Source organism: Rattus norvegicus, chromosome 4 (assembly GCF_036323735.1).
Source record: "Rattus norvegicus strain BN/NHsdMcwi chromosome 4, GRCr8, whole genome shotgun sequence".
NCBI classification, from domain to species: Eukaryota; Metazoa; Chordata; class Mammalia; order Rodentia; family Muridae; genus Rattus; species Rattus norvegicus.
The window spans coordinates 30,015,967-30,032,533 of record NC_086022.1 but is presented as its reverse complement, the minus strand read 5'-3'; the positions used below and the strand labels follow the sequence as shown (position 1 = coordinate 30,032,533).

At 43.6% G+C, this 16,567-nt stretch overlaps 2 protein-coding genes across 6 annotated transcripts in view; one reads left to right on the top strand and one right to left on the bottom strand.

Moving 5' to 3' along the window:
* Positions 1-9,998, top strand: part of Speer4cl3 (spermatogenesis associated glutamate (E)-rich protein 4C like 3) — a 28,599-nt gene extending 18,601 nt beyond the window's left edge. Inside the window, exons 6-7 of the mRNA XM_006236075.5 lie at positions 9,314-9,406; positions 9,818-9,998. Of these exons, the coding sequence (XP_006236137.3) occupies positions 9,314-9,406; positions 9,818-9,970 (246 nt within the window). The 3' untranslated portion in view covers positions 9,971-9,998. The remainder of the gene's footprint in view (positions 1-9,313; positions 9,407-9,817) is intronic.
* Positions 1-16,567, bottom strand: part of Cdk14 (cyclin-dependent kinase 14) — a 594,415-nt gene that overhangs the window by 181,118 nt on the left and 396,730 nt on the right. The window lies entirely within an intron of this gene.

Genomic DNA, 16,567 nt, shown 5'->3' with positions numbered 1-16,567 from the left:
AAAACAGAGTTATCTGCCTTTCCTTCTCTTAATAGCCTTTCCCCGGGAGACAGAAACCATACAATGGAAGGTCACTCACAGTCCTTAAAGTACTGGGCCTGTGTCTAAGAATAGGCACCCTTCTCTCACCATGGTCTCATGCTGTTGTCCGTGCATGTGTGCACCACTCCACGAGATAGAAGTCTTGAGACTTTCCACGATGCTCCAAAATTAACCACCTCCTATGTGAACTGACCATCAGGGTTTCCCCAAGATGCCTTTTAAAAATATTCATCTTACTCTTTACGCAACAACCCTGGAAGGAAAATCAATCTCTCTCTCTCTCTCTCTCTCTCTCTCTCTCTCTCTCTCTCTCTCTCTCTCGCTCTCCCCCCCCCCACAAGTCTTCATAGCAGACTTCAGAAGACAGAGATCTGAAGAAGGTGACAGGTCTGCCTATAGCAGAGCATGGCAAAGCAGTGTGTGGCGATGCGTTCTACATGAGATACTACATGTAGCTATGGACATGTGTTCCGAAATAATCTGTGGCTAGATTAGAGCTAACACCTAAACTGTACAGCTTCCCCTACCCATACCCAGAAACGCTCTCATGTTTTAGTTGACTCTAGCGGTAGAAACAGGGTGGCGGAATAAGGCGCCCACAGACACGTCTGCCCAGTTTATGAGGGGACTTGAGATGGTCAGAATTGTCTGCATTCAAGGCCAAGTTGGACCTGTGGAGGAGGGTAGAAAACTCATAGCAGGAAACACAGGATGACACACTTCAGGGAAGATGTAGGGCACGAGTGTTAGGTGGTGCAGTGAAAAGCTAGTGGGTGGGAAGGTGTGCTGGGGGAGCATGGGCTGCGGGCTATGGGGGAGCACTACTGCCATGCCACCATGCATCTCATTCAATCCTTACAATAGCCTAAGCAGGCCAGATCCTTCTGCTTTGCAGATGTGGAGGGTAAGATTTGGCTGAGGGAAAATCAGCTCAAGAGGCAGGACTTAAAGGGAGGGTCAATACTGGGGATTCAAATTAGCAGAAAGATGTCTAGAGGCCCTTTGCAAAACGGAAATAGAATTACCAGATGGCACGGTAATCCCAATTCTGGGTGTCTACAGCATAAGGACATGGAAACAGGATGCTTAATGAGGCATGAGGACAGCAATGAGCTGGGAAAACCTGTCAATCAGCAGATGAGTGTGCAGAGATACCAGTGGAGTTCTGTGGTCCAGCCCTTTCCTAAAGATTTAAGGTCTTGGGTTCAATCTCCAAGAGAGAAGAAATTCAGTAACCACCGTTCTACTCTGGGCTTCCATTATTTCGCTTATATTTCACACACATATGGGAACTGTGATGTTTCAGTGCCCAGCGTACTTTATCTAGGGTCAGTTCTCCAAGTTGGTGCAAGTTGTTACAAATGACCAAATTCCAGTTCAAAAGTTGACTCGTGTGTGCACGCATGTGCGTGTGTGCGTGAGTGTGCGTGTGTGTATGTGTGTGTGTGTGTGCGCGTGTAGGTTTGTATATCACTGTGTAACACCAGGTATTCTCTTTTATCTCTCCATATTATTATTTTTAAAGATTTACTTATTTATTTTATGTGAGTACACTGTAACTGTCTTCAGACACACCAGAAGAGGGCACTGAATCCCATTACAGATGGCTGTGAACTATTGTGTGGTTGCCGAGAATTGAACTCAGGACTCTGGAAGAGCAGTCAATGTTCTGACCTGCTCAGCCAGAACCCAGCGCTCGCTGACTGTTATCTCTGAGGACACCCTGTCTCAGCTCCAACCCACCCACACTAGAGTTAGAGATGTGACCCACTATACCGTGCTTATTACATGTGCTCTGGGGATCTGAACTGATGTCTGCGCCCTTGCATGGTGAGCACTTTAATGACTGAGGGCCTCCTCAGCCCAACAACCATCGTTTGTAGTTTAGTATGACACTGTTGCTGCATTCCAAGCCCAGATTGTATAGTCCGGGGTGAAACTGTCTATTTTAGCCCACGTGCTTTTGTTATTGTAACATTTCAGGGGTACCAGAAGTGTAGGGGTAATCCTAAAATGATAAACACCTTTCCATTTCTTCATCATTTCTCCATTTAGCTTTAGCTAAAAGACTGAGGAGGGCTCTTCTGTAGCTTCAATAATTCGTCTGTGAGACATAGTTAGTGGATGTAGCAGTAAGGAGGACAAGCACCCACACCCCACAGGACACGGCCTTGTCACAGTCAGACCGAATGAGCTACTTCCATAAGTTCTGCTTGGCGGATAGAACGTGTCTGTCTGGATTTGAATCTGGGCCTGCAGCTCACCAATCCCATAACATGGCACCAGAAATCACGATGAAGTACTGGCTTCCAAAATCAACGTACCTATCAGTCTCAATTTGAATATCCTGAACTCTGTAATTTAGGTTCGCCTACTTTAGTTAACTGTCCTCTGTCTCAGTTCCCAGTCTGACAAATAAAAGGGACACAACTCATCGGGATTTGGTAAGAAGACTGAATGAAGCAATACATGCAAAGTGCTGAGGACTAACTAGTGGGGAGGTATATAACGGTTCTCTGCATATTAAGCTACACGCATCATCATCACCATAGTTACCATCACGTCCCAGGCTGCTGTTGACCTCATTACGTGGCTGAGGATGGCCTTAAACTTCTGGTCTGCTCTCTACCCTTCAAGTACAAGTGCGGTGATTTTGCCACCCCATATGTTTTATGCAATGCTGGAAATCAACACCTAGGACCGAGTGTGCTAGGCAAGCACACTACTAACTGAGCTATATCCAGCTGCTTTAAAAACACATTCCTCTTACAGAAAATGGGTTAGCAATGGCACGTATTTCACAGCACTGTGAGACAACGAGATCAAGCATGGTAATACTTTGCCTTGTACATTTTTAGCTGCTAGAAATAGTAATAGTAACAATAAAAGCTAGCCAATTTGTCCCCTGCGTACTATCTTTTCTCCACAAGGATCATACTATCACAAGGATCTTAGGTCCTTGTGATTATTTAGCAATTATGAGAAATGTAGTTTCTGAGTCATAAAGTGCAGATATTCAGAAATTAATTGCTTCTGTGGAATCATGTTAAGGTGCTCTCGTGTTCATCTTGCTAAGAGTAGAGTTGTCGTTTTGAAAGAATGTCCTCGAGTGATTATACATCTTGTTAAAAGTCAAGGTCATTCAACATTATATGAAGAATATAATCACCTTTATCACAAAGAAAAATACAAAAACAACTATACATTATCTGGTACTAGAATATAGAAAGTGAATTTATGAAATAGTAAGGTATTTATTATAAAAAATGGTAAGCCACACACATTGATAAATAAGACTACTGTTGTGTGCAACACATTCTACTGTACGATAACATGGTGTCCTGGTGTTAAAAAAAATCTAACATTGTCATGAGCTTGGCATCCTTAGTGGCACCAGGAAATCAATAAAAACCAAAGTTTATGTACTCCCAACAAAAACTAGCTGTTAGGATTTTTTTTTTTAATTTTGAGGGATTTGGTGGTTTTATTCAATGAAGATGCGTACTTCAAGCTTATAATAATGATATTCCTAAGAGGTCCTTCTCACAGCTATATAGCATCAGTCGTAAGACAGACCATGATGCAAGACTCTAGAGGCTAAGGGGGGAATTCAGATCCTGAATCACACATGAAATCATTCTTCTTGAGGTGAATGCCTCAATCCAGAAAGAGCTGAGAAGCCCTTTGAAACACACAAGGAAACAAACAAAAGCAGATTCATTCTGGCCATTTTCTTTTCATCCATACTGAGCAGAGATGTAAGAAAGTCACTCATAAGGAGCACAAGCACACACCTGTGTGCTCTAAGTTATGCCCACATGGGAATGTCATGAATTTCAGTGCAATTTCTGGACACGTGTCTCTGGAGGGGAAGCGGGTTGTTATGATGTTTGGAGTAAAAGACACATAATCCCCTAATACCCACTCTGTAGTGCTTGAGTTTATTAAAACCATGCAAGGCATATTTTAAAAATCACTAAAAATACTTATGTGCATAAAATAGAGCATGTACTCAGGCTATCTGGCAATATTTATAGACATTGTTGACAGCCACATCTTGGGTTTAGAGTAGATGGTGACACCGGCAACTAGAAACTAGAAATTTCGGCTTCTGTTAGACATGCTGCATGCATGCATGAAACAACCCCACAACAAGGACTGAGCCAGATCCAAAGGGCAAAATCGCTGTTGTTTAGAAACCTCTAAATGATGGGCCTCTGTAGCCAGGACAACACAAACGACTACCAAGAAAGCCTCGCTGCTCTATACAGAGCATACCCCTCAAAGAGACAGGAGTAGAAGCACTCCTGTCATCAGTTTCCAGAACATTCCAGAAGGGACAGCTGTCAGCAGCAGCTCTCAACAGGGGCAGCAGGGACAGCAAGCACTGAGCTCACTGTATCGTTGCAAACATCTCAGACAGACAGACGACCACAAGGACCTCTCTTGTGGACGTTCCCAGGTAGTAAAGCTCATTCAGGGGTGGGGCTGCCCCAGTGATCCCTGTTTAAAAGTGGTAAAAGCCATTCACCCTTTCATAGCTCAGGCACAGCACTGGCACCAGTACTCAACCGATGACATAATAAGCCAGTGGCATCTTCAAGAATTGAGACGTCAAGTAGGAGGGTACAATAACCAAAGGAGAATGGATGCTCACAAAGCTACATTTGCTTGGATGCTTTAGAGCTGAAGCAGGCACTCGATGAGGTATCCCTCCTAGATGTAAAGCCAGAAAACACTTAGGGAGGAAGTATTGAGAGTGGCATGGAACAGAGACGGACCTTGCTTGCTTGACGCAGACGCTTGGGAGGCTCGCATCAAGGAGTCCCTCTATTGCTCCATTGCTTTCCTTTCTAAGTCAGTTTCCCATATTTGTTCATTTTGCACCAGAACGTACAATAAAAATCTAAGAGTTCTGAGGTTTAAGTGATCTTTAAAATCATATAACAGGGTAATTACATTGCTAGCTAATAAAATAGATAACATACGTGGATTTCTGATACCAAGAAGTTTTCTAAATGCTTCGCTTAACCTAATCCTGTAATGCTCAATCTATCCTGTGAGGTTGACAACATGATGATTATCAACTCCATTTTACTGAGGAGAAAATTGGGATTATGACACGAAGAAATTAAATACTATGTGTGGCAATCAGATACTAAGACCACAAATGAGTCATGTCCTTGCATAGGGCTCTCTCTCTACATAGAGACTGAAACTCTAAGGCCATTCAGCCCATAGTACATGACAACACCAGTGGGATGGAGTTACCTCCTACATGGCTTTAACATAATAGAACTTAATACACTGGAGGTGATGTTTCTCCTGCTGACTCGTGGCAACAACCAGAAAAGGAAGGAAGGAAGGGAGGGAGGGAGGGAGGGAGGGAGGGAGGGAGGGAGGGAGAGAGAGGGAGGAAGAGAAAGGAGAAGAGAGGAGAGGAGGGGAGGGGAGAGGAGAGGAGGAGAGGAGAGGAGAGGAGAGGAGGGGAGAGGAGAGGAGAGGAGAGGAGGAGAGGAGGAGAGGAGGAGAGGAGAGGAGAGGAGAGGAGAGGAGAGGAGAGGAGAGGAGAGGGAGAAATAGGGACTTCAGTTCTTTGACCATAAAGAATTAAGATACAACAACAAGCACATTAGACAGGAAGAGAAGGCCAACGTCCAGAAAGAAATGCAATTGGCTAATGCACAGACTACAGTCTTGGAGGATCCTAATGCCAGGGCCTAATCTATGCTTCTTTAAGACACTACATCTCTGGTAAATTTTTATGTGTCAACAGAAACGTTAAGGCATATCCAATAGGTCCAAGATCACAAGGAAACTAAAAGGAAACATGTGTATTTAAATCTCAATGGTCAGTTTTTAGGTCCTGAGAACCCCTCAACCCTAAGTAAAAACCCTCTTACAACAGCAGCAGTAGAGAAAAGTGAGTTATTTTGCTCTCCCTATTTACTTCATTGACTTTTTAATTTCTATTACACACTTGTTCGTGCAAGGGCACAGTATGAGTAATTCATTCTTTCTCTCTCTGACTAGACTATGAGATCCACACGAGAAAGATTCTGTCTGTCTTGCTAGCCATGCCATTGTCACCCTGTAGTGAATGGCCTGTCTGGATAGGTTATCATCCTTTTCTCCTCTTTTTTTTTTTTTTGCTTTGAAAAAAAAAAACTCTGCTTAAAAAAAATAACTTAAGGGAGAAAGAATTTATTCTGGCACATGGTTAAAGTCCATGGCAAGGAAGTCAAGGCAGCAAGACCTTGAAGCAAGTGGTTACATTACATCCACAAACAGGAGGCAGGAAGCTATGAATGAATATATGCTGTAAAGAGCCGTGTCTTCATTCACTAAGTCCAGGATCTCAGTCTAAGAATAGTGCAACACACAGTGGATCGATTGATATAATCAAGATAATCCCCTACAGGCATACTCAGAGGACGACGTGATCCCATGGTCTGTAAAGTTGAAAACACACCCCATCACAGGATTTAAAAGCAAAGTGGAGTTAAGTAACCCCTGAAAAGCTGAGGCTTGGTGAATGTTCCAAATCTCTGGACCATCAGTGGAGTGGGGAAGCCAGATGTGGTCAGCCGTGTTATTGATGTTGAAGATATGCACCATTCGCCATTTTCCATAACTGGGATGTCTGACATATGACTACGCATGTCTGTAATGGTAATCCCATTTACTTGGCCAATGGAATGGGGCTGGAAGTGAAAGGGTAGTTATGCACGATGACTGAGGAGGAAACTCGTTTCCATTCACATCCCTTGCTGTTCTGTCACAATAAGAGAAAAATGGCTTTAACTACCCTGCTGGCTCAAGAGGGATGAAAACATCTAGAACAATGCTGGATTTAACTGATAGTTAACCAGCAAGCTTGAATTAGCCAACCTCAACTACAGCATGAACCCTGGAACAAGAACAATTGCTTTGAGCAAGTTAAATCCTGCAGCAGGCAGCTAATACATTATCATAGACTAGGATGAGTTCTCTAGGCCTCTAGCTCATCAGAGGCCTATTTACATGAAATGAAATTTCATTGCACGGATATAGTGGGGAGGAAAGTTCCAAATGCTATAGGCAGGTATAATCGGTGCCTTGATAGTCCTTTTGTGTGTAATAAGATGCTTTGCAACCACCAGGTTAAAAGCATCTTTTAGGGTAGAATATTGCAAAACTCACGGTTTTGATAAAATGACAAAGCCAATGCATAAATATCCACTTCTGAAATTAAGGCAATACAAAAACCGTGTTATACAAGATTAAAGGGAGGATTCAAGTGTGAGTTGGAGCCAGAAGTTCAACACAAAGAAGGCCAAGCCAATGTACAACAGACAATGGCTAATCATCTGCTTTCAAGATCTGAAAAGCCTAAAAAGGTTTTGGATTTCTGTAGTCTGGAGTTTCTAACTACTTGAAAATAGTGTATTACTGTCCATAATTCAGCCAAAATTGAAAATAGATCAAAGTCCGATCTATTTGGTGTAATTTTCCCTGGGTAAAGAGGCAGCAGGAGTGTTAAAACTAAATCCTATAGACATGAAAGACCCACGAATCTATGAGTCAGACAGAGTTGTCCACACACAGAGGCAGCCAGGCTCAGCAGGCTGTGGAGATGCTGCAAATGGAAGCTGGCTCTGTCCCGGAGGCTGCTACTTCTGCCTGTAACAACTGCAGATCATTCTTGTTTACTGGGGCTTCCTGGAACCTCTGCCTCCACCCCCACCCCTCTGCTAGACTCTGTATTATCTTCAATCACCACAGAGATGCCAATCAGTTACATACTAGCTATGGTCTAAATGTTCATGTTCCTCAGTCCCTTTCATTGTCACGCAGTTTCATATGTCGAATCCTACCCACAAAAGCCAATGTACTGTGATGTCCAGGTTTGATGTGGTTAGGTTATACCGCACCATGGTGAGTAGGATTAGTGTCCTTGTAAGCAGTTAAAGAGGCCAGGGTTCTTCCATCTAGGATGTGAGGATTCAGGGCAAAGATATCTTCTTTGAGGAAGGTAGGCACTCATAGGCCAGAGCCTTGATCTTGGGCTTCCCAGACTCTAGGACTGTGAGAAACTAATTTCTAGTATCCATACTACCCACTTTTCAGTACTGTGTTGTGGCAACCCTGATGGGCACACCAAGATGGGACTCTTCTAATCTCACCATACAAAGCTCAGAAAGTACAGTTCACTGTGCATGAGCAAACAGCTATTAAACCGCAGAAAGTGGATCAGAACCCAAGGCCTTGGAGAAGGGCATACTGACAGCTTCCTTTCAGGTTCTTTTTGCTTTGTTCGTGTTGAAGATTTCAATTTTATTCAGTTTTTCTCTGCTCACCATTAATTCCATAGATCACGTAATACATGTTGTCAGAAATACCGGTGCCTCCCTATTTCTTTTAGGAAGCATGGCCACATTTGTCTGCTGTTGTCCAGCAGTCTCTGGCAGACGCACAATCTAATTTGATTCCACCCAAGCCCTGAATAGCATGAAGCTGGTTAACCACACCATCCTTCAGTTGTGGAAATAACCTGGAAGGCTGGTGTGTACTTGCACCCTGGCGGCCCTGTAATTCAACATGCCTTATCTCCGTGTACAAATGCAGCTACCCGCAGAACAAGAGCAGTGATCAAATGCACCGGTATGACCCGTTGCTATCAGAACTTTATACATGATGAACTCTTCTGGAACCTCAGACGGTCTTCCATTGTAAAGCATTGACCATTTGCCCTGCCACTATCAGGCAGAATACCTGTTCTGAGGGGACCTGCAAGGGCTCTACAAAGCTCCTACATTTAGGAGCATGGGGAAGCATCCCCCCCCTCCGCGCCACCCCCCCAACCCCCCCACCCCGTGAGCCAACACTAAGAGGTCCTTGTGTTTAAATGCGATCACTGCACAGTCCTTAGGAAGTGTATCAGAAGAGCAAAAGAATAATTTAAAGAGCAGGAAACTTTTCAATCAGTGCTTTCATTGGCATAGGCTCAGCTGTAGGAGGGAGTGGCAGGAAACTCTCTATACCATCCCTGGACACCACACTGGGGCCATCTGTTCAGTCCCCTCCCCACTTCTACAAAAGGCACAGAGAACCAGCTTGTATTTAGCTTTTTTTTTTTTTTACATATCTTAAAACTCTTTCCATACTGCAGAAAACGGTAGGAGACCGCCATAGTTCAGTTTCTTTTGAAAAGTGGAATACGTCTGAATGAGAAGTATTAACTTCAGAGAAAAATAGACCTATGTCCTTAAACCATGTCTGCTCATTACAGATGGATCCCACCAGAGGGAGTGGAGAAGAGAAACATCACTGGAGACCGGAGAGCAGACAAACAAGGAGCCTCCTGGGAGTACCAGCCCTTGATGTAATGGTTTTCTTCCATACTTCCTGCTTGCCTTTTATGAGTAGGCATGGTTGATGTAATGTACCGAAGCCTGTCTGGGTTTAAGGGAGATGTCCTTCCGGCCACTGTCCTTCTGCCCCTCTGCAGCGCTAGCTATATAACATGTGACGTTATAGCAACCGTGATTTGCTTAGTGATGCTTGAAAGTTTAATAGAGGGGAGGAAAAAGTGACTCCTATCACCCCTATTCCTCCAACAGAATCCAGCTTCTAAAACTGTGGTGCTCTCTGTAGATACGGACTAGGCAAGGCACCTGGCCTACATGGCCTCTTTGGCTTTGCCACAGGAAGGATCAAGGAAGGAGATCCCTTATTCAAGTTTCCGATCACCCCTTGAAGTCAGCTTCTGAGCCGAATTTTAAATCTCTTCCAGGTACTCACTGACAAAAATGGTGGCTCCCAAGGGGTCTGCTGGGGAGAAGGAAGGAAAGGCCAAGAAAAGTGTGTTTTGCTCTCAAAAGAGGTTGAAGGCCAAGGCGGAAACCCAAGCAGACATGAGGCAACTAAGAGAACAATCTATAACTAGTAAAAAATAAATGGGAATGCTTATCTAATGGATCTCTCTGCTTACGAAACTGGGAAGATTTCTATGGACTCCCCCATGCTTGTTTGGAGCAGTCAGCCTTTAAGTGCAGGCAACACTGAGTTGAGTGTGCCAGCCTTGAAAGGCTGCTGGAAACCCTGATAAAGTGGAGGCAGGTGTGAAGGGTGACTGGTGGAAATAGGACTGAGCATTGCGTTTCAGCTGGCAGAGGAACATGGAGGTTATCCAATATCGTCCCACCAACATTCACCAGGGACAAATCCGGAACCTACAGATATTATTCTGCAGGGGCTACTGATCCCAGGCCACGTTTCCCATGAGCAGCTATCTGCGGCTCCATTATGATGTGGCAACGTCGTTCAGAGTGACATCAGCAGGGCAGGATAGACATCGTTCACTTTAGGCCAACAGCCAGTTTCTAGAGAGCCAAAGTTCCATGTGAGGATGCTGAGAGCTCACTCCCTATGGCTTTAAGTGGAAAGCATTTGGGTATGCTCCCCTGGTCCTTCCGAGCGTATTTCAAGCATTATCTTTCTGTTGCTATATAAATCGCCTGCTGTCATTTAAAAACGTATCTTGAAAAACCAAAGAAGTGTCCTGCGGAGCATCCAGATACTTTTAATCTACTGGTATATACCAACTGAGCCTGACCTATATTCTGTGAGGCAGTTTCTGACAGAGTCATGCTCTAATGGGAAAGAGTATCCTGTGAGAGGTGAATGCTGCAGCTTGTACGTGCCATCGGCGTGTGCAGTACTTGGCCTAGATGGCAAATGGGAGAAGACAACGTGTGGATTGCCAGGAAGGGCAATCGCTCTGCTGAGAGGGCCTGCTGAGGCTGCAGCCCCTACAGCAGTGGGTTTATAAAGTACATGAACAAAAGGAGAAAACAAGGTGGGCCTTGAGGAGGGGGTCAGGGCTCAACAAAAGGGAAAAAAATAAAGAGAAAGATTAAATTTTATGAAGAAAAACACTGGGTAAGTGAGGTTGAGTCAAAGCTACTGAAGTGTCAGGATTTCCTCTGAAGCTAAGGGCTGGCAAGAAGAAGCAACAGACATGAGGGAAGTCAGAGAACACATTATACACAATATGCTTTGGTAGACAAGGACGTGGTATCAGGAGGGACAAGGGCTAAGTATGAATGAGGATGAGTGGCAACAGCCAGCAGGGTTGAAAACCTAATTTTAAGGAATAAAGGTTTCCATATGGACAAGCAACTAATCATAGACTTTGAGAATGGAGACGGCTTGCAATGTTGTCCCAGATAACCAGGCATCTTGCAAATGGTTGGCTTTTATAGCTAGGCAGATGGTCAATTGGGCTCTGGAAGCTGAGATGGTCCCCACACCCAGGTTCCTCACCCATTGTGGGCATATACTATGAGTTATATCTCAAATCATACTGTACCAGTGAGTGGGAATACAGACAGCGGCTACTGGAGCTGAATGGCAATTAATTTCTGGCAAGGTTGTTTCAAATATTAACTTGTTTATTTCTTACACACTTGCCGTGGTGGCAGCATATGGTTTCCTAATGAGAATAAGGGGCAAAATTTTATCAAGCACCAGGAATGCTTGGCAAAAGATTACGAAATATATGGGCTTGACCATTACTTTCAAGATCATCTCATGTTCTGACCAGCACACACAGAGGCATTCATATAAAGCATTCTCGATTTCTGTTCTAGATGTCTTGGTGTTTCGAATTTCCCTGTCTAAATAAAGTATTGCATTGCAAAGGGGGAAACACCTAAAATATAAACTAATTTGGAAATGCAAGGGGAAAAGAAACAGTGGGCAGTTTAATGCAAGCAAAAGCGGATGTATTTTTGCAGTTAAATTCTTCTCCCTGCTCCTTACTCCCCGTTACCAGCTATCCTGGGAAGAGAAAGAATTAGGACCGTGGCATGGCTCTAATGTATGCCTTCAGAAAAATACAAGTCATCATTGGGATATTAACAAGCTGAAGGTGAAGTCCGGTGACAGAGACAACATAAAGAGATGAGAGCCATCCAGTGTGGTGTGTTAAGTCTCTAATACTTAAGCAACTCCCCAAAATGTCATCAGCTTTAACACTCCAGTTTGGGTACAATACTCTCGACACATCTGTAATTATAACATAATAAAATGAGGTCACCTGCTCTGTAGTTCAATTTCTTCATTCTGAACATCTTTTCACTAGTCACAGAATCATGCTGGATGGCAAGACTCTGCCTTACTCTCTCCTGTACCAGGCTAATAAACCACTTTAGACTGTGTCTTAATTACCTGTTACCTCAAATAATCCTGTTACATAAAGATTGTGATTATAACAGACAATGAGCCTCTCTGAACTCAGAATCAACTTTTATTATTAGATTTTTTTTTTTTAAATTTGGAGATAAATTTTGGGGACAAAGGGGAAAATCCCATGGGAACAATGAGACTCTGTGTGGTCAACAGTAAGATCTCTTCATTGTTTTCATTAATTAAGTCATTATTTATTCTCTTTACATACTGATCCCAGCTCCCCTTCCTCCAGTTCATCCCCCACCCCCCTCATACGGCCCCTCTCCCTTCCCACCTCCTCTTCTCTGAGAAGGGGGAGGAAGCCCTGGGTTTCAACCCACCCTTGCACAGCAAATCACTGCAGGAGTACACATCCTTTCCCACTGAGGCAAGACAAGGACCCACGGGAAGCCAACAGAGGAAAGATTCCTTCTTATTGGCACCTGTGAAATACCATAAAGACTTGGATTTCCATCCTGATCACTCAGTTATTTTCAATGCCAAAGTAACACTTTGAAAGAACAGGGGCAAACCGCTACGAATTCACAGGGCATTGCCTATAATCACAAGGTGGCTCTTGCTTGGCTCAGCATTAAAAGAGTTCATTTAGTCTAGCTCAGTTCTCCATCTGTGGGTCAAATGACCCTTTGACAGGGGTTGCTTTTGACAACATAGGTATGTATGTTATGATTCATAACCATAGTAAACTTACAGTTATGAAGTATCAATGAAAATAATTTTATGGTTGGGGTCACCACAGCCCGAGGAACTGTACCAAAGGGACACAGCATTAGGGAAGCTGAGAGCCACTCATCTACATGCTTCTTAGTCATATCTTCCCAAGTTCCAAAGCAAGGCAAGAGAGAGAAAACCTTTAAGCCTAATTTGAACTTGTCCTAAATAGGATGAAAATGACCTGGGTGGGTATGGGGTTAAAAATAAGCAGAATCTGATAAGAAGGAATCCATGATCTATGTCATTGTATAAAAAAGTACTGGGAATGTGTGACAATTAACTTTAACTGTGAGCTAAGAAACAACCATGGAAGCAATGAAACAAACCTTGCGCTGTATCTGTGATGGTGTGACTGGTCTGTTGGGTAAACGGTGGTGATTTAGAGGTTCTGCTGATCCATAGAGATGAGCTTTTAGAGGCTCCAATGGCCCTCCCCTCTGCACTCCCTTTTCTCTCTGATTGGTCCTGCCCAAGTCCCTTGGATAGGCTCCCCACCCCATGCATACCATGGTAACAGTTGTGATTTCTTGGAGAGATACCCTCTTTCCAGGGGTGGTGGTACAAGACTGAAGCAAAATATAGTCCTTCTGAAAGTGGCCACACTCAGTTTTCCAGATCATTCCAAGTTCCCCTGACTCTTGTATAGTGTTTTGTTCAAAGGGTTAATTAGATTGTGAGGGTCTTATGTAACCCACACATTAGTCCTTGGATGGATTTATAGTGTGATGATGTCATTCCTGATGGGACAGAAGTGAGAAATAGGTTACAGGAAGCAGGTTATAGGAGCTGTAGCAGTAGGGGTGTATCTCTGCTGGGTTTTTTCTGTGTCTCTTTGCTCTTTAATTCCTGTCCATGTAGATGTAAAGAACAGCCTCTGTCTCTCTGTGTCTCTGTCTCTCTCTTTCTCTCTGTGTCTGTCTCTGTCTGTCTCTGTCTCTCTGTCTGTCTGTCTGTCACACACACACACACACACACACACACACACACACACCTGTCAGCCTAATGTTCTGTTCCTAGTGCACAAAACCAAAAAATATGGGCTAAAACCACTGACATAATGAGCTAAAAGCAACCCTTCTCAACTTAACTTATTTCTGTCAGGTGTTTAGCCCAATGATAACTGACTCAGCATTCATGAAGAAAGAAAACACAATCTGTAAGAAAAGAAAATTGAAGTGGATCAATCATACTGATCCAGAAATAATAATAATAATAATAATAATAATAATAATAATAATAATAATAATGGAATGTTTGCTTGTAAAAAGAAAACCATTACAGGCATTCCACAGTTTAAAAAGCTAAGGGAAACATTACCCATGCTAAGCAGTTACACAGAAGACATTTCTTCTAAACTTCTAGAAATGAAACCTTTGATATAAGAGGGGAATAATGTGCTGATGAAACTAATGTTGAGTTGGATGAGAAGCATATTGGTCTGAGAAGAAAATCGTAAGTGACCTGAAGACGCCGGGATTGATCCACAGTGGTAGACAGATCGGAAATGTGCAGAGGAACACAGAAAGGACATTAAAGTGTGGGTGACTTGTGGGAAAATCAGTGAATCACAGGACCCAAGATTCATGCAACTTAAATTTCTCATCTGAAGAAACGGAGTGGTGATGGGAGCAGTGTGAGAATCCACCGCCTAAAGGGCTTCAAACCTCATAATGACTATGAACACCCAAGACGCCCAGGGAATATGAAGCACAGAGGTCTGGTGGGAAACATACGTCAACACGTTACAGTGACACCATGTAAAACCAGTTATAAGAGCACAGAAAGGCAAAATCTATGCTGGAATTACAGTTGTGAGTGACCCTGTGGTTCTGGGAATCAAACCCAAGTCCTCTGCAATGGCAGCATCTATTTTTACCCATTAAGGCGTCTCTCCAGCCCCATAAAATCTTTTTAAAAGGCGGTGGTAATAAGTACATTTCAGAAAGGTTAGATGATATAATATGAGCACACAAAAACATTCATAATTTAATATACTAGCAATAGGAAGTTATTAACCGTTATTTCTATTTTCACGCGCATGGGTTTTTGTCTGCTTGTGTGTTGTGGGTTGTGTTTATTGCTTATAGTATGTTAACTGGGTTCCCAAATTACATAGGAGTTCAAGCAGAAGGAGAAAGCATACAGCCATGTAGATGCCAGGGAAGAGCAGGCACGGGGCCCCTCCCCTGCTTGGGTCTGGGGTAACAAGGATGGAATATGAATTTTAGTAATAATTCAGGAGTACCAGAGGCACGAGCAACATGGAAGTTTGGCCAGCCATTGAGCTGCTTAGAGCATATTAAAAATAAGGTTCTGTGAGTGTGTGTGTCTGTGTGTGCATGTGTGTATGTGAGTGTGTGTGTGTGTGTCTGTGTGTGCATGTGTGTATGTGACTGTGTGTGTGTCTGTGTCTATGTGTGCATGCGTGTATGTGACTGTGTGTGTGTCTGTGTCTATGTGTGCATGCGTGTATGTGAGTGAGTGTGTCTGTGTGTGCATGCGTGTATGTGAGTGTGTGTGTCTGTGTCTATGTGTGCATGCGTGTATGTGAGTGAGTGTGTCTGTGTGTGCATGTGTGTATGTGACTGTGTGTGTGTCTATGTGTGTGTGTGTATGTGAGTGTGTGTGTCTGTATGAGTATGTGAGTGAGTGTGTATGTGTGTGTGTCTGTGTGTGCATGTGTGTATGTGAGTGTGTGTGTCTGTGTCTATGTGTGCATGCGTGTATGTGAGTGAGTGTGTCTGTGTGTGCATGTGTGTATGTGACTGTGTGTGTGTCTATGTGTGTGTGTGTATGTGAGTGTGTGTGTCTGTATGAGTATGTGAGTGAGTGTGTATGTGTGTGTGTCTGTGTGTGCATGTGTGTATGTGAGTGTGTGTGTCTGTGTCTATGTGTGCATGCGTGTATGTGAGTGAGTGTGTCTGTGTGTGCATGTGTGTATGTGACTGTGTGTGTGTCTATGTGTGTGTGTGTATGTGAGTGTGTGTGTCTGTATGAGTATGTGAGTGAGTGTGTATGTGTGTGTGTCTGTGTGTGCATGTGTGTATGTGAGTGTGTGTGTCTGTGTCTATGTGTGCATGCGTGTATGTGAGTGAGTGTGTCTGTGTGTGCATGTGTGTATGTGACTGTGTGTGTGTCTATGTGTGTGTGTATGTGAGTGTGTGTGTGTGTGTGTGTGTGTGTGTGTGTGTGTTTAACTTGAGAATCCACAACATTTGGGTGTCAGTGAGAAGGCACAGCTGGCAGCCAGCAGGGAGCTCGGAGCAGATTAACTACTTGTGTGTCTGTTTACCACAGTGCTGGAAGAGGCAAGAAGAGGGAGTCAGATCCCCTGGGACTAGCGGTACAGATGGTTGAGAACTGCTATGTAGGCACTGGGAATTGAATTTAATTGAATTTAGGTCCTCCGAAAGTGCAACCAGAGGTCTTAATTCCTAAGCCATTTCTCTAGGCCCCAGAAAGCTTTTACATGAGTATAAAATAGTATGAATATGTATGTGTCTTAGAGTGGAACATGACACAGTGCATATGTGGAGGTCAAAAGAACAACTTGCAAGAGTCAGTCTGTCACTAAGGT